General features: G+C 48.1%; 1 protein-coding gene across 1 annotated transcript in view; it reads right to left on the minus strand.

Annotated features, from left to right (window-relative positions):
- Positions 1–774: 774 nt before the first annotated feature.
- LOC311248630 (endosomal transmembrane epsin interactor 1-like) overlaps positions 775–24,221 on the minus strand; it is a gene marked incomplete at both ends in the record, with an annotated part of 50,457 nt that continues 27,010 nt past the window's right edge. The window contains 2 exons of the mRNA XM_084339485.1: positions 775–1,083; positions 4,405–4,739. Coding sequence (XP_084195611.1) covers positions 775–1,083; positions 4,405–4,739 — 644 coding nt within the window. The remainder of the gene's footprint in view (positions 1,084–4,404; positions 4,740–24,221) is intronic.

Genomic DNA, 24,221 nt, shown 5'->3' on the forward strand with positions numbered 1-24,221 from the left:
TTGACAGTAAACACAGATCTCTAATACTACTGTACATGTTGACAGTAAACACAGATCTCTAATACTACATGAGTCATGTTGACAGTAAACACAGATCTCTAATACTACATGAGTCATGTTGACAGTAAACACAGATCTCTAATACTACATGAGTCATGTTGACAGTCAGTGGGGACTTGCCCAGGTTACTGTATATAAACAGTTTATTAAAAATGAAAGAGAATAATGCAAGCTTTATGATCCGGGTGTCGAAGCCAACATCACTGAATGATTAAGAATGCCAGAATAATGTGCAACAAATACAAATTCAGATCAATTACAAGTTTTTTTTTAAAATCCTATCATTCGGAAACCATATAAAAAGCTTTGGATCCTGGGTATTTTATGGCTCAGTATGAGGTGTGTCTGTTTCAAAAAGCAACCAACAGCATAGCACAAATACAAAATCACACGCACGCACGCACGCACGCACACACACACACACACACACACACACACACACACACACACACACACACACACACACACACACACACACACACACACACACACACACACACACACACACACACACACACACACACACACACACACACAGTCCATGGGTCACTGAATGTCTTTCAATGGCTTCTTCCCCATCACGAGTTTAGCGACGCAGTGGCAGTTCCTACCACTAGGGGCCGCTCAACCTATTTCTCTTAGGCAATTCCATTATGTCTCTGGGGTGGGGGGATTGGTTGACGGAGGACGGAGGGGGGGGGGGGGGGGGGGTCATCAAAGTACCGTCTCTCGAAACACCCCTATCAGACTGTGGGGGCGCTCGCGGTGATCTAGTCGCGACCCCGCCCTTGACCCCGCCCTTGACCCCGCCCTGGAGGCGGGCCCTCTGCGGTCCAGCTCGGCCCAGGTGAAGGTGCTGAGGTCACCGCAGCTCCGCAGGTGCAGCAGACCCGGCCTCTTCCTGAGGGGGAGGGGCAGGGTCTGGGAGGAGGAGGAGTCAGGCCGGCAGGGGGCGGGTCCATGGCGGGAGAGGAGAGGCTGGTTGGCTGGAGGGGGGCGACCCGTCTCTGATTCGGTGAACACCTAAAGAAAAATACATTTAAAAACGGTTCACTTTAAAGCCCCTATTTTTACCTCCCATTACCTGTTCTATGTAGCTGGGTTAGGGTTAGCACCTGTTCTATGTAGCTGGGTTAGTACCTGTTCTATGTAGCTGGGTTAGGGTTAGCACCTGTTCTATGTAGCTGGGTTAGTACCTGTTCTATGTAGCTGGGTTAGGGTTAGCACCTGTTCTATGTAGCTGGGTTAGTACCTGTTCTATGTAGCTGGGTTAGGGTTAGCACCTGTTCTATGTAGCTGGGTTAGTACCTGTTCTATGTAGCTGGGTTAGGGTTAGCACCTGTTCTATGTAGCTGGGTTAGGGTTAGCACCTGTTCTATGTAGCTGGGTTAGGGTTAGCACCTGTTCTATGTAGCTGGGTTAGGGTTAGTACCTGTTCTATGTAGCTGGGTTAGCACCTGTTCTATGTAGCTGGGTTAGAGTTAGCACCTGTTCTATGTAGCTGGGTTAGTACCTGTTCTATGTAGCTGGGTTAGGGTTAGCACCTGTTCTATGTAGCTGGGTTAGGGTTAGCACCTGTTCTATGTAGCTGGGTTAGTACCTGTTCTATGTAGCTGGGTTAGGGTTAGCACCTGTTCTATGTAGCTGGGTTAGGGTTAGCACCTGTTCTATGTAGCTGGGTTAGGGTTAGCACCTGTTCTATGTAGCTGGGTTAGGGTTAGTACCTGTTCTATGTAGCTGGGTTAGCACCTGTTCTATGTAGCTGGGTTAGGGTTAGCACCTGTTCTATGTAGCTGGGTTAGTACCTGTTCTATGTAGCTGGGTTAGGGTTAGCACCTGTTCTATGTAGCTGGGTTAGTACCTGTTCTATGTAGCTGGGTTAGGGTTAGCACCTGTTCTATGTAGCTGGGTTAGTACCTGTTCTATGTAGCTGGGTTAGGGTTAGCACCTGCTCTATGTAGCTGGGTTAGGGTTAGTACCTGTTCTATGTAGCTGGGTTAGTACCTGTTCTATGTAGCTGGGTTAGGGTTAGCACCTGTTCTATGTAGCTGGGTTAGCACCTGTTCTATGTAGCTGGGTTAGGGTTAGCACCTGTTCTATGTAGCTGGGTTAGGGTTAGTACCTGTTCTATGTAGCTGGGTTAGGGTTAGCACCTGTTCTATGTAGCTGGGTTAGGGTTAGCACCTGTTCTATGTAGCTGGGTTAGGGTCAGCACATGTTCTATGTAGCTGGGTTAGGGTTAGCACCTGCTCTATGTAGCTGGGTTAGCACCTGCTCTATGTAGCTGGGTTAGGGTTAGCACCTGCTCTATGTAGCTGGGTTAGCACCTGTTCTATGTAGCTGGGTTAGGGTTAGCACCTGTTCTATGTAGCTGGGTTAGCACCTGTTCTATGTAGCTGGGTTAGAGTTAGCACCTGTTCTATGTAGCTGGGTTAGGGTTAGCACCTGTTCTATGTAGCTGGGTTAGGGTTAGCACCTGTTCTATGTAGCTGGGTTAGGGTTAGCACCTGTTCTATGTAGCTGGGTTAGGGTTAGCACCTGTTCTATGTAGCTGGGTTAGGGTTAGTACCTGTTCTATGTAGCTGGGTTAGGGTTAGTACCTGTTCTATGTAGCTGGGTTAGGGTTAGCACCTGTTCTATGTAGCTGGGTTAGGGTTAGCACCTGTTCTATGTAGCTGGGTTAGGGTCAGCACATGTTCTATGTAGCTGGGTTAGGGTTAGCACCTGTTCTATGTAGCTGGGTTAGGGTTAGCACCTGTTCTATGTAGCTGGGTTAGGGTTAGCACCTGCTCTATGTAGCTGGGTTAGGGTTAGCACCTGTTCTATGTAGCTGGGTTAGGGTTAGCACCTGTTCTATGTAGCTGGGTTAGGGTCAGCACATGTTCTATGTAGCTGGGTTAGCACCTGCTCTATGTAGCTGGGTTAGGGTTAGCACCTGCTCTATGTAGCTGGGTTAGCACCTGTTCTATGTAGCTGGGTTAGGGTTAGCACCTGTTCTATGTAGCTGGGTTAGCACCTGCTCTATGTAGCTGGGTTAGGGTTAGCACCTGTTCTATGTAGCTGGGTTAGGGTTAGCACCTGCTCTATGTAGCTGGGTTAGCACCTGTTCTATGTAGCTGGGTTAGGGTTAGCACCTGTTCTATGTAGCTGGGTTAGGGTTAGCACCTGCCCTATGTAGCTGGGTTAGGGTTAGTTAGGGTTAGCACCTGTTCTATGTAGCTGGGTTAGTACCTGTTCTATGTAGCTGGGTTAGGGTTAGTACCTGTTCTATGTAGCTGGGTTAGGGTTAGTTAGGGTTAGCACCTGTTCTATGTAGCTGGGTTAGGGTTAGCACCTGTTCTATGTAGCTGGGTTAGGGTTAGTTAGGGTTAGCACCTGTTCTATGTAGCTGGGTTAGGGTTAGCACCTGTTCTATGTAGCTGGGTTAGGGTTAGTTAGGGTTAGCACCTGCCCTATGTAGCTGGGTTAGGGTTAGTTAGGGTTAGCACCTGTTCTATGTAGCTGGGTTAGGGTTAGCACCTGTTCTATGTAGCTGGGTTAGGGTTAGTTAGGGTTAGCACCTGCTCTATGTAGCTGGGTTAGGGTTAGTTAGGGTTAGCACCTGCTCTATGTAGCTGGGTTAGGGTTAGTTAGGGTTAGCACCTGTTCTATGTAGCTGGGTTAGGGTTAGCACCTGTTCTATGTAGCTGGGTTAGGGTTAGTACCTGTTCTATGTAGCTGGGTTAGGGTTAGTTAGGGTTAGCACCTGTTCTATGTAGCTGGGTTAGGGTTAGTTAGGGTCAGCACCTGTTCTATGTAGCTGGGTTAGGGTTAGTTAGGGTTAGCACCTGTTCTATGTACCTGGGTTAGGGTTAGTTAGGGTTAGCACCTGTTCTATGTAGCCGGGTTAGGGTTAGTTAGGGTTAGCACCTGTTCTATGGAGCTGGGTTAACACCTGTTCTATGTACCTGGGTTAGGGTTAGTTAGGGTTAGCACCTGTTCTATGGAGCTGGGTTAGGGTTAGTTAGGGTCAGCACCTGTTCTATGTAGCTGGGTTAGGGTTAGTTAGGGTCAGCACCTGTTCTATGTAGCTGGGTTAGGGTTAGTTAGGGTTAGCACCTGTTCTATGTAGCTGGGTTAGGGTTAGTTAGGGTTAGCACCTGTTCTATGTAGCTGGGTTAGGGTTAGTTAGGGTTAGCACCTGTTCTATGTAGCTGGGTTAGGGTTAGTTAGGGTTAGCACCTGTTCTATGTAGCTGGGTTAGGGTTAGTTAGGGTCAGCACCTGTTCTATGTAGCTGGGTTAGGGTTAGTTAGGGTTAGCACCTGTTCTATGTAGCTGGGTTAGGGTTAGTTAGGGTCAGCACCTGCTCTATGTAGCTGGCGCAGCGGACGGCCTCCTCCATGTGCTCCTGGTCCGACTGCAGGACGTCCCGGATGGACTCCACCAGCTCCTGCACCTCGGGGGCCAGGCCTCGGGCGGCCGGCTGCTCCAGGAACCTGCGCACCAGCAGCTGGGTGTGGCGGTAGCTCTGGTAGTCCACCACGGAGGAGGGCCGGGCCCGGCGGGGGAGGGGCCTGGCGGCGGAGTTCCCCCGTCGCAGGGTGACCCGGGCCCGGGAGGCCAGTGTGGGCTGGGAGGTCTGGGTGGAGGAGTCTGTGGTCTGGAGGCCGGAGGCCGGGGGAGGGTCACCGCTGGGCACTGGGGAGAGAGAGAGGGGAGGGGTCAGCAGGGGTCAGATTAGCACTGGGGAGAGAGAGAGGGGAGGGGTCAGCAGGGGTCAGATTAGCACTGGGGAGAGAGAGAGGGGAGGGGTCAGCAGGGGTCAGATTAGCACTGGGGAGAGAGAGAGGAGGAGTCAGCAGGGGTCAGATTAGCACTGGGGAGAGAGAGAGAGAGGAGGAGTCAGCAGGGGTCAGATTAGCACTGGGGAGAGAGAGAGGGGAGGGGTCAGCAGGGGTCAGATTAGATTGATTAGATTGTACTTTATATATAGAGCGTGTCGGTGGGTCTGAGGTCACTGCGTGTTGCAGAGCGTGTTGGTGGGTCTGAGGTCACTGCGTGTTGCAGAGCGTGTTGGTGGGTCTGAGTTCACTGCGTGTTGCAGAGCGTGTTGGTGGGTCTGAGGTCACTGCGTGTTGCAGAGCGTGTTGATGGGTCTGAGGTCACTGCGTGTTGCAGAGCGTGTCGGTGGGTCTGAGGTCACTGCGTGTTGCGTGTTCAGTAATGCTTCTTTAGTCTCATTATTAACCCATTAACTATCCTCCAGAAAACAGCTGTGCGCATCATTCACAAGGTTGGATACCTGGACCATGACTCATTCCCTATTCGTACAGTCAAAATGATTTAACCCTTGTGCCTCCTTAGCAACTATTTCCTGTATTTAGCCTTTGTGTGTGTGTGTGTGTGTGTGTGTGTGTGTGTGTGTGTGTGTGTGTGTGTGTGTGTGTGTACAACGGTGGCTGTGTTGATGATTATGTCATGAAATTGTGTCTGTTCTGAAGGATCAGATTAAACCGAATATATATATTTATTTATATATATATATTTAATTGTATTTGTATATCCCCTGATATCCCTTGTATATTCCTTGTACAATATGCATTGAATATCCCTTCTAGTCTACTGAACATCCCATAATAGTCTCCATTCTACCATTGGACGAGACCTTGGTGCCAGGTCGCCATACCCCTCAGACCAGGTTCAATCGTACCGCTCAACATGTATGGACAAGTCCTAGTTCCGCGTAGGAATATGTCTACCGCACCACTAATGGTACTATTTGTTCATAGTGCGTATATATACTGCGCTATTAAAGTAGAGCTTTCTTTTAGTCCAGTTCCTTACCCTCCAACAGAGTGACAGACGCAAAAGCCTCCCCGCGAACCACGTGTGGGCAGTAAGGCCAATTCGGCCCAGTATCGGCATTGAGACATCGTGTATATTAATATTTGAATAGTCATATTGGCACTATATCGTCGAGTTGGACGTATTCTATTAAGCTAATAATAGTCTATTCATATGTAGTGCCTCGTGCGGTAAGAGTTCTATAGTAATCAGCACCCCCATCGTTTCGGGCATCAGCTGGACGCTTATCCAGGGTGGTTGACCCCACGTGAAGCTGCACCCGAGGAGCTCCAGGCCAAAGAGCGAGTGGACCTGTATATTGGATTATTCTACCGACGACGGCTAGCCTTCCCCGGCTTGGATTATGCTTTGAGTACTTTGATTATTCTATGGATAAAGGCCAACACTGCGGTGTGTTGGAAATACCCCCCCCGGAGAGGACGACAGGTGAGAAGACGCTCTACACGACGAGGTCGCCTCACATCTCTCCATCGTGGACCGGAGGACGCCGGCCACAGAGAGTCCAACTGCTTTCATCTGTGGATCGAGGATCGCTGGGCACCGGGTCGCACGACTGTGGGCTCTCCCAGGATACCCTCGGCCAGACGGGATACAGCCAGACTCTACCCCCCCCCCCTCCAGCTGTCCTACAAGCAGTCGGAACCTTCCCCTAGTGTATCCAGCTATATAATCATTCAAGTATCATTGCTATTGTTCCCTAAATATTCCAGGTTGTATATTTGCTTCCTGCGCAATCAGAGATTGGACATTCGATATTGATCTACCTACGAATACTCATTTGCCATAAAAGTGCATACTATTTCAAATCATAAATGTAATTAAGTGATCGTTGTACATACCTTTTGCTATGTATTATTATTAAACGCAGACTTTCGACTTGGTACATTTGTGTTGGATCCGTTTCATCAGGTGCGAGTGTTTATCATAATTATTTATACCTAGTACTGGGTGGCCAGAGTCTAAAGTACAAGAGGTAGTGGTAGTAAGTATCATATCTAACCATACAGTCAGGGAATTGTACCCCTCAGTTACAATTGGTCCTTCGAGCCGGATGGTAATCAGTGTAATATTAATATAGTGTTATTAATATTAAAATGGCCTATGATGAACACTCCACGAAACGATCCTCCTAATCAACAACGCCCGCGGCGCAAACGACAGCTCCCTCAGTACCTAGAGGCTTACGCTGTCAGTCAACAACCTAGTCTTCTACCAACAGTAAACGCGGTAAAACTAGAAAGTAAAATTATGTCTAACCCTAACGACCAGGCTACCCCGACCATAGAGGCCCCTATGGGTTCTAACGTAACTGACCCAGCTCACGGTGGGGACCAGGGGGAACCAGACATGACTTTACACCCCGCCAATACCGAAGAAGTAGTCCCCGACGAGTCCCGGGAGGAAGACAACACTACCGAGAGAGAACTCGGCACGGAAGAAGATGAGGAGAGCACCGTGGAGATAGAGCTCCAAGACTCCGCACGGAGTACCCCAAGGGACGGCTCCCCTATACAACCGTCTTCTCCCAGCGAGGCAGAGAGGACACTACAGCAGGCATTCCTCGTCAGCCTGAAAGCCTCTACTGAACGCGATAGACTCCAGGGTGAACGCGATCGATTGCAGATACAGCAACGGAGCGAAGAAGAGCACATACGCCTGGAAATAAGACGCATTCAGATGGAAGAGAATATGGCAAGAGACCGGGCCGACGCCCACCGCGCCGCCACCGGTGCCCAGAGAGAATCGGATCTCACCAAGCGCGAAGCCGAGCGCGACAGAGCACAAGCGCAACTAATAGAACAGCTGATCAGAAGGACAACACCCCCTCCCTCCACCAGAGGCTCCAGGAACTCGTCTAGACATCACTCCAGGGCGGCATCCCCTAGCCGAGTAAGCGACCCTGAACTTGACCAACAGACGAGGTTTATACCCCCCGCAGACCCCCTTCCCCAACCGGTCCAAGCGAGACCCAGCCACCGGGAAGGAGCAGCATACACTGCGGAGAGGCTAAATCAGAGACAACAAGCCCTGGATGACCTAACGGAAGACGAAGAGGAAGAGGAGGAGAACCACGCCCGACGACAGCACAGTACTCTACCGGACCAGGAGGTCCAGTACAGCCCAGGCTATACCCCCGCGGAGCTGCGCTACAGACCCCCGACGCTATTCACGGGTGAGCACGACCCGCACCAAGGAACAGCACCTGGACCAGCGGGCCATGGTACACAGCCGGTACCAGCCCACGCCAAGGAGCAGGAGGAGACTCGCCTAGGAGGCCTCTCCCCCAACGCTCGCCGATGTATCAACAATCTGCGTCATACATTGGCACACCTATGGTACCAGACTTCACCCAGGAGAACCGGGCCCAGTATACGGAGCTCTGCATGTGTCTGGAGACAATGTTGGTGGATGTCATTGATGAACGCCATAAATACGCGATACTACTGAAGCATTTAAAGGTACCCAGCGCGCACAACATAGCGCTCGCCTACGCCACTTCCACGACCCCATACACCGCAGCGCTGGTAGCGTTGGACCAGAGATATGGACGTATATGGGATTACGTGATCCAGGAGATCAGGCACATCGACCGCCTACCCCCAGCAACAGACAATCGAGCACTGGACGACCTGTCCATCAGAGTGCAGTCCCTAGTAGGGATGCTGGGAGCGCAGAGGGAAAAGGGTAGGCATGAACTATACGCCAACTCAAATGTAGAGAGGATCTTGGAGAAGCTACCGCCCGCCCGACAGGAGCGCTTTAGGCGGCAGAGAGACCACCGAGACCCTAATGGCCCCGAACCGAACCTCCTCGATCTAGCCGACTTCCTGGCGAGAGAAGTCAGCAGCTTACGGCTAGATACATTCGGACGGAGCACCCCTGGCTCCAGAGAAGGAACCAGGAGACTAAATGATGGAAGAAGATCGGTGACTGTCATGCACCAATCGGAGTCAGTGCCAAGCAGTAGGAGCCACAGTACCCCCTCAAGAAAGGAGAAGTGGAAGATAGTGTGCCCCTACTGTGAGAAAGAACACTGGCTGTCACAATGTGACTCATTCCCCAAGATGAATGCGGAGGAAGCGAGTCAATGGATAAAGTCCAACAGACGCTGTTTTCGCTGTGCGCGATCACACATGGCAGCCGAATGCCGCTTAAAGAAAAAGTGCAGTCGGTGCGATGGAGCCCATCTGGACATACTCCACGACAGTAACAGACGGCGGCCTCCACCCGCACCATCAAGCAGCAAAGCAAGCGTCATGTACATCGACCCCGCCAGCAGCAGCGGAGCCAGAGTGCTCTTAAAGGTAGTCCGTGTGACATTGAGCTACCAGAATAAAGTCATGGACACTTACGCCGTCCTTGATGACGGGGTCAGAGAAGACCCTTCTGCTCGCGTCCGCTGCCGCCCAGCTAGGGCTGCGGGGGAGCGAAAACCAAATGACAATTCGGACAATAAGAAGAGATTTGAAAACGATAAAGGGCGAGAATGTCTCATTCTCTATCGCAGCAAGCGGCCAGCCCGAGCGACGGTACAGGATTACAGACGCTTTCACCAGCCAAGAAATAGGACTCTCGCGGTACACATACCCCGTAGCCAAGCTGATGGAGAAATATGTACATCTACGCAAGCTACCGATCCCACTCATAGACGGTGCTACCCCGACACTGTTGATAGGCTCCGACCATGCAGACCTCATTGTCCCGATAGACCGGGTTCATACCGGACCCAGAGGCTGTCCTGCAGCAGTCGAGACCCGCCTAGGATGGACTCTCCAAGGCCCACTCGCCAAATCTCTCAACCGAACCACAGCCACTAGCTGTCTCCACTCCCGAGTCACAGAGGGAGACACCGCACTCCTGCAGCATGTAGAGAGGCTATGGACCCTAGAACAAATGCCCTTTAAGAACGAAAAGAAAGACATTCGCTCTAAAGACGACATCTACGCCATTAACCTCCTCGAGACGGGAACAAAGAGAGTCCCAGTCAGCGGCGTGTTGAGATACGCCACGCCACTCCTGCGGCGGGAAGGGATGCCTACCTTTCACGCAAAGAAAGACGCCACAGAGCGGTACCTACTAAACACAGAGCGGCGCTTAGCCAAGGACCCCGCCCAAGAAAGTGTATACCGCGCTGAGATTGAGAAGCTCATCACAGCGGGACACGTCACAAAGATTGACATTAAAGAGGCCGACCAGACGACTGAATCGTGGTACGTGCCCCACCACAAGGTTCATCACAACGGCAAAGACCGCATCGTGTTTAACTGCAGCTACCAGATCGGATCCCAAAATCTGAATAAAGAGCTATTGCCCGGTCCTACACTCGGCCCCTCCCTACTAGGCGTACTACTCCGCTTCCGCCAGGACAAGGTGGCTATCAGCAGGGATATCAAAGGGATGTTCCTGCAGGTGAGATTAGTAGAGGAGGACAAGCCCCTGTTGCGGTTCCTATGGAGAGAGGCCAGGAGATGAGCACCCAGCCATCTACCAATGGGAAGTCCTCCCTTTCGGAACTACATGCAGCCCATGCTGTGCTACATTTGCACTACAGAGACATGTCGCAGAGGACCCAGCAGCGGACGACGAGGTCCGACACAGTGTGAAGAACAGCTTCTACGTAGATAACTGTCTACAAAGCGTTTCGACCCAGGAAGAAGCCGAGGCTCTCCTACTTAAACTCCGCGCCTCTCTGATCAAAGGCGGCTTTGATCTCAGGCAGTGGGCCAGCAGCGATCCGCACGTACTGCGCAGCCTCTCCTCCGAGGACAAGGCAGCGAGCAGCGAGACCTGGATGGCCACAATCCCAGGAGAAGCCCAAGAGATGACACTAGGACTAGTGTGGCGCTTCAAAACAGATTCGCTCCACTATAGACACAAACCCCTGACCACGGAGCAGGGAAGGTCGACGGCAACACCGACCACCAGACGGAGTGTGTACAGAACACTCGCCCGACAATATGACCCGTTAGGATATATACTACCGTACACCACCAGGGCAAAGATGATTGTACGAGCATTGTGGGACAAGGACCAGGGCTGGGACGACCCCATTCCCGCACATCTTGCATCCACCTGGAGAGAGTGGGAGATGGAACTCCACTCACTCCCAGGCGTTAATATACGCCGAAGCTACTTCCCACCCACGGTGAGGCCAGAGACATGTAAAATGGATCTACACGTCTTCAGTGACGCCTCCGAGGTCGCCTACGGATCAGTAGCCTACTTGCGGGCCCAAGAAGAGGGGGGAGAGATCTACACAGCATTCATCCTCGCCCGCTCGAGAATAGCCCCACGCAAGCAACAGTCTATCCCACGTCTAGAGCTCTGCGCAGCCCTCGCAGGAGCGCATCTAGCCACGCTCATCCAACGTGAGCTCACCATTCCGGTGCATAGAACAATCCTGTGGTCAGATTCCACGACAGTACTCGCCTGGATCAAATCGGATTCATGCAAATACAAAGTCTTCGTGGGAGTCAGAGTCACTGAGATTCAAGAGTTAACCGGAGAATTAACCGGAGAAGCAAACTGGCGCTATGTTGATACAAAACACAACCCAGCTGACGTCATCACCCGGGGAATGTCCCTAGATGACTTAACCCGTCATAACATCTACAGTGACGGACCAGCATTCCTCAAGCTCCCGGAAGGAGATTGGCCCACGCCCACCCCGAGGGAAGCAAGTGACGAGGAGGCTGAGAATAAGAAACCCATGTTCTGTGGATTGAGCACTGTTGTCTCCGCAGACCCCAACATAGACGATTGCATTACCATAGAGAGTGCGCAGCAACGGACATTCCTGCGGCACCACCCAGAGATTAAGTCCCCCGCTGATATGTCAGCAGCTGACTACGAGGAAGCAGAACTGCTTCTACTGCAACGAGCCCAGAGAGACTCGTTCCCCGATGAACTAGACTGTCTACAGGGAGGAAAGCCCGTCCCATCAGACAGCAGATTGATTCATCTGGCCCCCGAGAGTGACACACATACCCTCATCAGAGTGGGTGGTCGCCTGCGGAGAGCCCCCAATTTACCGGATGACATTAAGTACCCGATCGTATTGAACAGCCGACACAAGGTCACAGAGCTGATTATAAAGAAATACGACGAGGATGTACACCACGCAGGAGCAGAGAGAGTCTTCGCGGAAATCAGACGTCGTTACTGGATACTTCAAGGAAGAGAGGCGGTGCGACGCTTCCAGCGAACCTGTCTAGACTGCCGAAAGTGGCGCGCGCAGCCCAGCATACCACGGATGGCTGACCTACCTCCATGTCGCCTCCGACTCGGCGACAAGCCATTCCACTCAACAGGCATGGACTGTTTTGGCCCGCTGCACATAAAGAAAGGAAGAGGCACCGAGAAGCGGTGGGGTATTGTATTCAAATGCATGACCACCAGAGCGATACATATCGAGCTCCTTCCGACCATGAGCGCAGACTCATTCCTTATGGCCTTCCGAAGATTCACATCACGGAAAGGAAAACCGTCTACATTATTGTCCGATCACGGGACAAACTTCAAAGGCGGAGAAAGAGAGCTGAGGGAGAGCTTCCAAGCTATGGGCCCAGAACTTAAGACCCACCTCGCTCCAGCCCAGATTGACTTCCAATTCAACCCCCCAAACGCACCCCACTTCGGTGGAACTTGGGAACGAGAAGTACGTTCTATAAAGACAGCCCTGTACGCAGTACTTGGGGCCCAGACTGTGGCGGAAGAAGTCCTAATGACAGTCCTCACGGAGATTGAGGGAGTATTGAACTCAAAGCCCCTCGGTTACGTCTCCAGTGATGTAGCAGATGTCGACCCAGTCACCCCCAACACCCTCCTGATGGGGCGGCTAGATCCCGCGTTACCCCAGACAATGTACCGGCCTGAAGAAGCGAACGGCCGACGAATGTGGAGGTACAGCCAAGTATTAGCCTTGGTTTTGGAGCAGTTTCCTACTGCACTACCTACCGTCTCTACAGACCCGCCAGAAGTGGGTAAAAGAGAGAGACAATTTGACGGAAGGAACAGTCGTCATGATTATTGACCAGTCACTACCCAGAGCTATGTGGCCGGCTGGCCGCGTAAGCAAAGTGATCACCGGTGCCGATGGCAAGGTCCGAGCAGCTGAAGTACTCGTCCAGGGGCGCATTTACACCCGTCCTGTGGCGAGGCTCATAGAACTGCCCCGACTCCCAGACACAATCGATGATGACCATGACCCTATGACTTTGTGAGTTGACTGACCCTTACAGCGAACCCTTGAGTGGTAGACAGTGCGGTTAATCTGTCTCTGCTTAACTAATTTGGTTGGGACCAATTAGGGGGCGGCTGTTCTGAAGGATCAGATTAAACCGAATATATATATTTATTTATATATATATATTTAATTGTATTTGTATATCCCCTGATATCCCTTGTATATTCCTTGTACAATATGCATTGAATATCCCTTCTAGTCTACTGAACATCCCATAATAGTCTCCATTCTACCATTGGACGAGACCTTGGTGCCAGGTCGCCATACCCCTCAGACCAGGTTCAATCGTACCGCTCAACATGTATGGACAAGTCCTAGTTCCGCGTAGGAATATGTCTACCGCACCACTAATGGTACTATTTGTTCATAGTGCGTATATATACTGCGCTATTAAAGTAGAGCTTTCTTTTAGTCCAGTTCCTTACCCTCCAACAGAGTGACAGACGCAAAAGCCTCCCCGCGAACCACGTGTGGGCAGTAAGGCCAATTCGGCCCAGTATCGGCATTGAGACATCGTGTATATTAATATTTGAATAGTCATATTGGCACTATATCGTCGAGTTGGACGTATTCTATTAAGCTAATAATAGTCTATTCATATGTAGTGCCTCGTGCGGTAAGAGTTCTATAGTAATCAGCACCCCCATCGTTTCGGGCATCAGCTGGACGCTTATCCAGGGTGGTTGACCCCACGTGAAGCTGCACCCGAGGAGCTCCAGGCCAAAGAGCGAGTGGACCTGTATATTGGATTATTCTACCGACGACGGCTAGCCTTCCCCGGCTTGGATTATGCTTTGAGTACTTTGATTATTCTATGGATAAAGGCCAACACTGCGGTGTGTTGGAAATACCCCCCCCGGAGAGGACGACAGGTGAGAAGACGCTCTACACGACGAGGTCGCCTCACGTCTCTCCATCGTGGACCGGAGGACGCCGGCCACAGAGAGTCCAACTGCTTTCATCTGTGGATCGAGGATCGCTGGGCACCGGGTCGCACGACTGTGGGCTCTCCCAGGATACCCTCGGCCAGACGGGATACAGCCAGACTCTACCCCCCCCCCTCCAGCTGTCCTACAAGCAGTCGGAACCTTCCCCTAGTGTATCCAGCTATATAATCATTCAAGTATCATTGCTATTGTTCCCTAAATATTCCAGGTTGTATATTTGCTTCCTGCGCAATCAGAGATTGGACATTCGATATTGATCTACCTACGAATACTCATTTGCCATAAAAGTGCATACTATTTCAAATCATAAATGTAATTAAGTGATCGTTGTACATACCTTTTGCTATGTATTATTATTAAACGCAGACTTTCGACTTGGTACATTTGTGTTGGATCCGTTTCATCAGGTGGGAGTGTTTATCATAATTATTTAGACCTAGTACTGGGTGGCCAGAGTCTAAAGTACAAGAGGTAGTGGTAGTAAGTATCATATCTAACCATACAGTCAGGGAATTGTACCCCTCAGTTACAGTGTCCGTTTGCTTATTTTCCATATATTCACAGAATTAGAAAAGATTATATTTTGAAACCCTCTTAACACAAAAGTTAACAATAATAGCTTTCAAACCGTCCATAGTGGTTTATTTCTTGCCATTAGGGGGTTAGGGTTAGGGTTACCCAGACAGAAAGATTAGGAGAAGGTAAAATTTCATCCCTGTGCCCGTGCCCACCCCAACACTTGCTCAGTGTTGGGGAACAGTCCCCTAACCTAACCCTAACCCTAACCCCAACCCCAACCCTAACCCTAACACAAACGGGAATATAAGGGGTTACATTTTGAGTTAGGTTCATACTGGTATTCATAAAAAAAATAATTGGAACGAAATATTACAAATGAAGTTTTTATGACCTTGAACGCGATGCAATCTTTTCATGCACTACCGTGCCGACTCTGTCAGTTACCTAACAAGGCACAAGGGTTAACATTTACATGTACTGATATTGTACTGTATCAAACTGCACAAATAATGTATAAAGCAAAAGATTATAAACTCCCAGGAAATATACAAAAACTGTTCAACAAGGGGCACCCAAGTGGCGAACCATGTGACGTGCTGCTGCCTCGCGAAGCGGCCGACCCGGGTTCCACTCCCGTTCTTCCTCTCTCTCTCTCTCTCTACCGGACTGCCCGGTAGTACAAACAATAAAAAAAAATCTACCAAAAATTGTTCAACAATTTAAGAGGATTTTTTTTTTAAGATACAGTATTCGAATGACCGTGAAAGAGAGTCTGTTATGTGCCTTCAGTCTGTCGTGCACTGGACTTAATCTATGTGCACTGCAAGCCAGGCTACGGAGAGATTCAGATACAATTTAACACAAACGGTTCCAAAGATATTAATGTCTCACACCGCCAACAAAGTAGCCAACTGGGTCCGTTGTCTCCGAATGGAAATGAGCTGCAATTTCGGCGTGTTTCCCTCCGTCTCCGACACTTGAGACCCGAGTATTTAACCACACCCCTCTGAGTATTTAACCACACCCCTCTGAGTATTTAACCACACCCCTCTGAGTATTTAACCACACCCCTCTGAGTATTTAACCACACCCCTCTGAGTATTTAACCACACCCCTCTGAGTATTTAACCACACCCCTCAGACACAAATGTAGTTCTTTCTTTTTTTTTAAACTTAAATTTTTATTTTCATTTTTTCAACAACATACATAGACAACATTCATAGACAATACACAGTACATAAATTAAAACAAATAGACAAAAAATGGGTAAAGGAAAAGTGTGACATGGGTCCTTCGGTCCCTTCTACATTTGCATTATTTATTTACATTTTTATTCATTTCCTTGTATCCTTTTCAAACCTCTGTGATGTCGTTACTTCCCCTCCTGTATTCTTCCCATTTTCCCCATTTCCATTCAAACTTTTCTTCTTGCAGCCTCAGCAGATGTGTGATTCTCTCCATTTCCTGTATCCCCTCTACCAACTCTATCCATTGATCCTTTGTCGGCACTTCTACCTTGTACCACAGTATAGTTAAAGCTTTCTTGGCTGCCACTATCAATATCTTAATCAAATATTTGTCTTCCCCTTGGATTCCTTCCTGTGACAGATTCCCCAAATACAACACTTGGCCTCCCTGGGGTATTTCGTATCCTATTATTTCATTTATTATCCCTCCTATCTCTTCCCAGTAGTGCCTTATCTTCTGACATCCCCAGAATATGTGTGTATGGTTCGCCCCTTCCTGTCCACACTCCCTCCAACATGTTTTCTTTGCTGGTGTGTAATTGCCCTGTATTTCTGGTGTTATAAAGTATCTAATTATATTTTTCCACCCAAACTCCCTCCATATCCTTGATCCTGTGGTTGTTTGTTGTGTCTTACATGTGTCATACCATTCCTCCTCTGTTATCTCTATTTCCAACTCTCTTTCCCACTTTTCTTTCACATACAATGTTGTATTTCCCTTACTGTCCATTATTGCCTGATATAGTGCTGATATCACCCTCCCCTTCTGTCCTTCGTATGACTTTACCATTATCTTAATTACCCCATTCTGTTCTTTGTCTCTATCTTGCTTTATTTCTTTGTTATAGTAGTCCCTAATCTGTAAATATCTAAAGTGGTCCCTATTCTCTAGTCCGTATCTTTCTTTCAATTTTTGTAGAGTCTGCATCTCCCCTCCTTCTGTCATCGTGCACATTGCTGTTATACCCCCCCGTTCCCACCTCTTGAACCCATGATCTTCTATCCCTGGTCTGAATTTGTTGTCGTGTGCTATCCATCTCAGTATCTTAGATTCTTTTTCTAGCTTGTATTTCTTTACTATTGTGTTCCATATGTTTATAGTGAATCTGGTAATTGGATCTAGTAGTTGTTCCTGTCTTCTGAACAGCTCCCTATCTCCTATCAGTGTCTGCACTTTGAATCCCTCTCTTTTGGTTTCTATATCTTTCCATTTGGCCTCATAGTTCACATTGCACCAGCATGCTACTGTTCTAAGCTGTGCTGCATAGTAATAGCTTTCTAAACTGGGTACTGCCATCCCTCCTTTCTCCTTTGGTAATTGTAGAGTCACATATCTGATCCTTGGCCTTTCCCCCCCCCAAATGAATCTTGATATCTGTCTATCCCATTCCCTAAATTGTTTTTGTGGTATTAATATAGGTAGGGATTGAAATAGGTATAGTAACCTTGGTAATATGTTCATCTTAATGATTTCGATCCTTGAACTGAAATCTAGGGGCATCACTGTCCATCTTTCTAGATCTCTCTTGATTTTCTGATTTATCTGTGTATAGTTTGCATCGTATAGCCCCTCCCCCCCTCTTGTGATGTTCACCCCTAGGTACTTGATCCTGTCTGTAAAGTTTTAGAATGAAGGCTCCGACACATTGATTCCTGGTTTGACTCTTTATGAACGTCTTTAAGCTTACAGACACATTCCTGCTGTTATCGCTAGAACTACCACAATAACCAATACTCCCGCTGCTTCTCCGTAGTGCACTGACAAGATCACCCGAGTGTCTCGCTCTTGAGGAGTAAAACCTAGAGCGCCCTCTATAGGTCAGAACTAAACATTACCAAGCTCACTGAACATTATGAACATAACGTCAACTATGTGAACCATGGACATTACAACCCTCCTTTCCTTACAGTTCTTTTCTTTAACAATAACTACACATTAGTTGAACTCAACAATGTATTTTAGAACATTATTACATTATGCACATTATTCAAAGTCAGTGAGGTATGATGGGGGTCTTCTGCTTTCCCTCACTGGGTACCTGTGACCAGGTGGCTGTGGCCTGGGGCTGTCAGGGCATACACGTTCTGCAGTGTAGTGAGGATCTATTTCAGTCCAGTCTATGACACCTTGCATGTCAGCTGATTGAGAGTGGTGATCATCCACCTTAGGTAAATTCTTAAAGTGGGATGAGTTTCTGGTGATGACATGATTGTTACGTTTAGCTGTCACCATGGAGCCTTTGATCGCGATGATCTTGTATGGGTGGGGATTGTAAGCAGGGCATAGCTTCCCTTCCTTCTTTTGACGACAGAGAACTCTATCACCAGCCTTCAGAGCCAAAGGAACCACATGGCGCCTCCTTTCCGCATTATGTTTCATCCTGTCCTTCGCCATTGCATCTGCTCGTCGTATTTTTGCATCAGTCGGAGACTGATAGTGGACAGCAGGCGTGGGTAGCTTGATCCTCAGAGGCCTACCAAACAGCACATCAGCTGGAGCCATCCCAGTGGAGCAGTGTGGCGTGGCACAGTAGTTGCGTAGAAATGCATATAGAGTCTGTTTCCATGGACGACCTTCAACATGTGTAGCCCGTATATTCTTCTCCAAGGTGCGCATGAACCGTTCTGCCTCTCCATTCGCCTGAGGCCACAATGGAGTTATCTTTCTGTGTTTAAAACCCAAATATGTTGCAAAATCTGCAAATTCAGAGCTCTGAAAGGGGGGGCCATTATCCGTTTTGACCTGCAGTGGAATTCCCAGTGTTGAGAATATCTTGTCGAGTTTAGGGATAGTGGCCCTGGCTGATGTGGACTGAAGAATCTCAACCTCTGGGTACCTTGAATATTCATCAACAACTACCAAAAGATAATCCCCAGAGGGGAATGGACCACAGAAATCAACACTAACCTTTTCCCATGGTGACGATGGCAGTTCAGACATGCAGAGGGGTTCTTGTGTGTGGTTGGGCACAACAGCCTGACATGGGATGCAGCCAGCTATCATTGCCTCCACTTGCTTGTCAATTCCAGGGAACCAGACTTTCTCCCTGATCAGCTTCTTAGTTTTGACCACCCCCTGGTGGCCTTCATGTGCAAGTGATATTGCTCTGACTTGTAAAGAGTGGGGGACGACAATCTTTGTGCCACGCAGTACAGTGTCACCATTAGCAGTCACTGTCAGTTCATCTTTTATTTTCTTGAACGACACAAGAGCAGATCTGTCAACTCCATCAATAGAGTCCCGTTTGTCAGACAGCAACCGCCAAGAGTCATCTTTAATGAGTCGCATTACTTCACGTAGAGTGGGATCAGTTGTGGTTGCATCCTGAATTTCCGCCAGTGTCATCGCCTTGGGTACAGCATTTTCAGTGACAAAGTTTATGTATTCTTCAGCTTGTCTTTCGTCGTCTGACATAGCGTGAGAGATGTGTGATACCTGTGCCGGGTGGCGCGACATGTAATCCGCCGGGTTGTCTTTGCCAGCCTTGTAACAGACTGTGTAGTTGTATGGTTGCAGACGCAGGCTCCAACGCTCTATACGAGCAGGTGGTTTGGATTTGGGGTTATTGAAAATCCATTCCAATGGTTTGTGATCACTGACAAGTGTGAAGGCTGCACCATAGAGGTATATGTGAAAATGTTCACAGCCCCAGACAATAGCAAGGGCCTCACGTTCTGTCTGTGAATACTTTTGTTCAATGGGGGACAGTGCTCTACTTGCATAGCTTATCACTCTGGCCGGCTCATTTGGACTGTTCCTTTGTGCCAATACAGCCCCAAGACCTACTGGGCTTGCATCAACAACCAGTTCAGTTAGTTTGTGTGGGTCAAAGTAGGTCATCACAGCGTCACTAGTAAGGCTGCGTTTCATCTCATTAAGAGACCTCTGGTGTTCTTCGGTCCATGTCCAATGAGCAGATTTCCTTGTCAGGTCTCGCAAGGGTTGAGTTATGGTGGCAAAATCCTTTATGAATCGGGCGCTGTAGTTTGCCATGCCAAGGAGACTGCGTATCTCACTTGCATTGGTCGGGGCAGCAGCATCATGAATCGCCTGAACCTTCTTAGGATCTGGAGAGAAACCTCCATCTGAGAATGTATATCCGAAGAAGTCAAGAGTGGTCTGTGCGTATGAGCACTTGGCCTTGTTGAGAGTCAGGTTTTTTTCTTTCAGTCGCTGAAAGGTTGCCCTGAGAGCTTGATCATGGGCAGCCCTGGTTTCCCCAAAAACCAGAATGTCATCACTGAGGTTGATGACTCCTGGAATGCCATCCAGGGCCTGTTGAATGGCATTTTGGAACACCTCTGCAGCCGACGAGACCCCAAAGCTCAGTCTCTTGTAACGTCGTAGCCCTACATGAGTGGAGAATGTTGTGATGTATCGTGAGGATGGATCCAGTTCTAGCTGATGATATCCACTGTTTAAATCCAGCTTTGAGAAGAACTTGGCTCCATTGAGTGCCTGTATCACATCATCTACTGTGGGTGTGAGATGTCTTTCTCTTTCGATGGCACAATTTGGTACCCTCATGTCCACACATAAACGCACACCTTCCGGGTCTTTTGGCTTTGGAACAACAACTATCGGAGAAACCCATGGAGTGGGGCCATCAACCTTTTCAATTACATCGAGATCCTCCAGGCGTTGTAGTTCAGCTTCAACCCGCTTCCTCACATGAAACGGCACTCTTCTATGAGGTTGTGTGACAGTAGAAACGTCTTTATTTATGTGTAACTTGACTTGAACCCCATCCAACTTGCCCAATCCATGGAATAGACCGTCGTACTCAGTGAGGATATCATCCACTGTATTCGCTTCTGTCTGTTTGCAAGCTGATGTGGGCTGTCTGTCGACCGGTTGTCGTGGAGATGTGAGCTGTTCCTGCTGCTCTGGGGATGTATGAAGGGCATTAGCAATCTTGATTAGCCCAAGTTGACTGGCAGTGTCATATCCGAGTAAACTGCCATTATTTCCTTGTAACACATGGAATGTTGTAGTTGTGAACTGTGATTTGGACTCCACCAGCGAGGTGAATTTTCCCAGGGCAGGTAGTGGCTTACGAGAGCCATAGGGAAATATGGGAACAGTGCATTTGGTGAGTGGGGGCTTATATGTCAGTCTCTGGTAAGTTGCCTCATCAATGATATTTACAGTTGCCCCTGTATCCAGCATCACATTTATTTTGCAGTCACCAACCTTTATGTTTGCATGTGGGAGGTCTGATCTAGTTTGAGAAAGTGTGTACAGATACTCCTCAGACGATTCTCTGTCTGCATGTGTTGAGTTTGGTGTGATTTCCCTGTCACTGGTGTGCATATAATGCACTTCATGTCGATCTCTCTTTTCCCATGGTGCTCTGGTGCCCCCTTGTGGTCGTTTGGAACGACAGCACTTTGAGAAATGTCCTTGTTTACCGCAGGTGTTACACGTTCTCCCCCTCGCTGGGCACGGTGTTTCCTCACGATGGGGAAAAGTGCCAGAGCAATTATAGCAACTTTTATTTGTAGCTCCCCTCCCCATATTCATAGCCAAAACATCTTCCCTCATGTTTCCTTGAGCCGAACTGTGTCGTGTTTGCTCCATTCCTGATGCTTGAGTCTCGGCAAGTGCCATGGTTCTACCCAGTGATAGTAGCTCAGTCAGCGTCATCTCCGGTTTCTGTAGTGCTTGACGTCGCAGCTTATTACATGTGCACGTCTGGATAATCATCGTCTTGATCTCTCTTCCAATATCAGAAAACTCACAGGTTGCTGCTAGCTGTCGCAGCCTAGTGTGATAAGAGTCGAGACTTTCTCCAGCCAATTGTATAGCTTGTCTGAATTTGTAAGTCTCGTATGTGACGTTGAGTTTAGGGGAAAAATACTCACTCAGTTTATCTTTCGCTTTTTTATAGTCTTTTGCGTCACCCGTGTCTGACAGTGTATCAAAAATGTCCTGTACACCTTCCCCTGCATAATGTAGAAGCATCGCACGTCGTCTTGTTTCATCCTTGACATCCAACGCAACAATGAAATTTTCAAAACGCTGTATCCACTTTCTCCAACGGATAGATGAGCTGTGATCGTCACTTGTATCAAAAGTAGGGAACGATGGTAATGCAGCAGCCATGGTTATACAAAAATATAACTTTTACTCCTCGTCGCCAGTGTAAAGTTTTAGAATGAAGGCTCCGACACATTGATTCCTGGTTTGACTCTTTATGAACGTCTTTAAGCTTACAGACACATTCCTGCTGTTATCGCTAGAACTACCACAATAACCAATACTCCCGCTGCTTCTCCGTAGTGCACTGACAAGATCACCCGAGTGTCTCGCTCTTGAGGAGTAAAACCTAGAGCGCCCTCTATAGGTCAGAACTAAACATTACCAAGCTCACTGAACATTATGAACATAACGTCAACTATGTGAACCATGGACATTACACTGTCCATGTCCCATTTGATTTTGTATTTTTCTTTGATCTCTATCGTTGGTGTGTAGTTCAGTGCTAATGTCTGTGTCTTTGTCACATTAAGTCTATACCCTGAGTAATATCCATATTCTGTCAGCAGATCCATCAGTGTCGGGAAGCTTATGTCTGGTTGTCTCATATATACTATCACGTCATCTGCGAATAATCCCAATTTATGTTCCGTCCCCCTTATCTCCACCCCTTTGATGTCTTTGGTCTGTCTAATTAGTTGGGCCAGTGGTTCGATGAATACATCGAAGAGTGTCGGCGAAAGACAACAACCCTGTCTGGTAGCTCTCTCTAGTTTAATCCGGTCCATCAGACTACCATTCACCTTAATCCTAGCCGTCGGTTCTTGATATAATGCCCTAATTGTTTTCATAGCGTTTTTGTCTAATCCAAATCTCTCTAATACTTTATATAGAAATAACCAGCTTACACTATCGAAGGCTTTTTCTGCATCTAGGCTAACTAATACTGCACTTCCTCCTTCCTTTTGTATCTCCTCTACTATCTGCACTGTCTTCCTTATGTTATCCTGTGTCTGCCTTCCTTTAATGAATCCAGTCTGGTCTTCGTCTATTATATCTGTCATAAATGTCTCAAATCTTTTGGATATTATTGATGTATACATCTTGTAATCTACATTAAGTATGGACACAGGTCTGAAACTACTACACAGTTCTCTATCTTTCCCTTCTTTTGGAATTGTAGTAATTATGGCCTCTTTCCATGAAGGTGGCATTGTGCCTTTTTCCATTGTGTGTCTGAATGCTGCTTCTAACATGGGGCTCAGTTCCTGCCTAAATGTCTTGTAGAATTCCGAGGGGAATCCGTCGCTACCCGGTGACTTACTACTCTTTGCCCTACTGATCGCATTCCCCACTTCTTGTTCTGTGATTTCTGCATTTAATATTCCATTCTGTTCCTTCCCTATTGATGGTAAATCCAATTTTTCTAAAAAAAATTCTATCTCCTCCTCCCCTGCCGCTATCGGTTGTGTGTATAGTTTCCTATAATATTCTTCAAATGCCTTCTCTATTTCCGCTGGTTCTCTCAGTATTTTGTTTGTGTTTGTGTCCCTTATTGTATGTATTGTGTTTATTTTTTGTTGCGTCCTAATTCGTCTAGCTAACAGTCTGGTCGCCCTCGGTCCCCCTTCATAGTATGTCTGTTTCATGTATCTAGCTTTCTTCTCTATTTCTGACAGCAGCTCCCTGTTTATCTGTCCTCTAACTTCCTTAACCTCTCTAAGTGTCTCCTGGTTCTTTGAGCTTTGGTGTTCTTTCTCTAATTCTTTCAGCTTCTTTATCAAGTTCTGGTATGTCCCTATTCTAGCCTTGAGTAATGCCGTCTTTGCTATCAATTTTCCCTGTAACTGAGGGGTACAATTCCCTGACTGTATTACTAGATATGATACTTACTACCACTACCTTTGTACTTAATATTCGGCCACCCAGTACTCGGCATAAATATATTATGATAAACACTCTCACGTAGATGAAACGGATCCAACACAAATGTACGAAGTCGAAGTAGGCGTTTATTACTACACAGCAATGGTGTGTAGAGCAAGCACTTAATCACTTAATTACATTTATGAATTGAAATAGTATGCACTTTTATGGCAAAGAGTATTCGTCGGTATATCAATAGAGAATGTCCAATCTCTGATGGCGCAGGTGGTAAATATACGACCTGGAATAGTTAAGGAATAACAGCAATGATACTTTAATGATTATAAGACTGGATACACTAGGGGGGTTAATCCGGTCGCTTGTAAGACAACAGGAGTAGGAGGGGGGGGGGGGGTAGAGTCTGGCTGCCTCGTCCGGCTAAGGGTATCCTGGGTGAACCCACAGTAGTGCAGTTCAATGCGCCAGCGATCCTTGGACCACAGATGAAA

The sequence above is a fragment of the Notolepis coatsorum genome (assembly GCF_963971535.1).
Source record: "Notolepis coatsorum genome assembly, contig: SCAFFOLD_669, whole genome shotgun sequence".
NCBI classification, from domain to species: Eukaryota; Metazoa; Chordata; class Actinopteri; order Aulopiformes; family Paralepididae; genus Notolepis; species Notolepis coatsorum.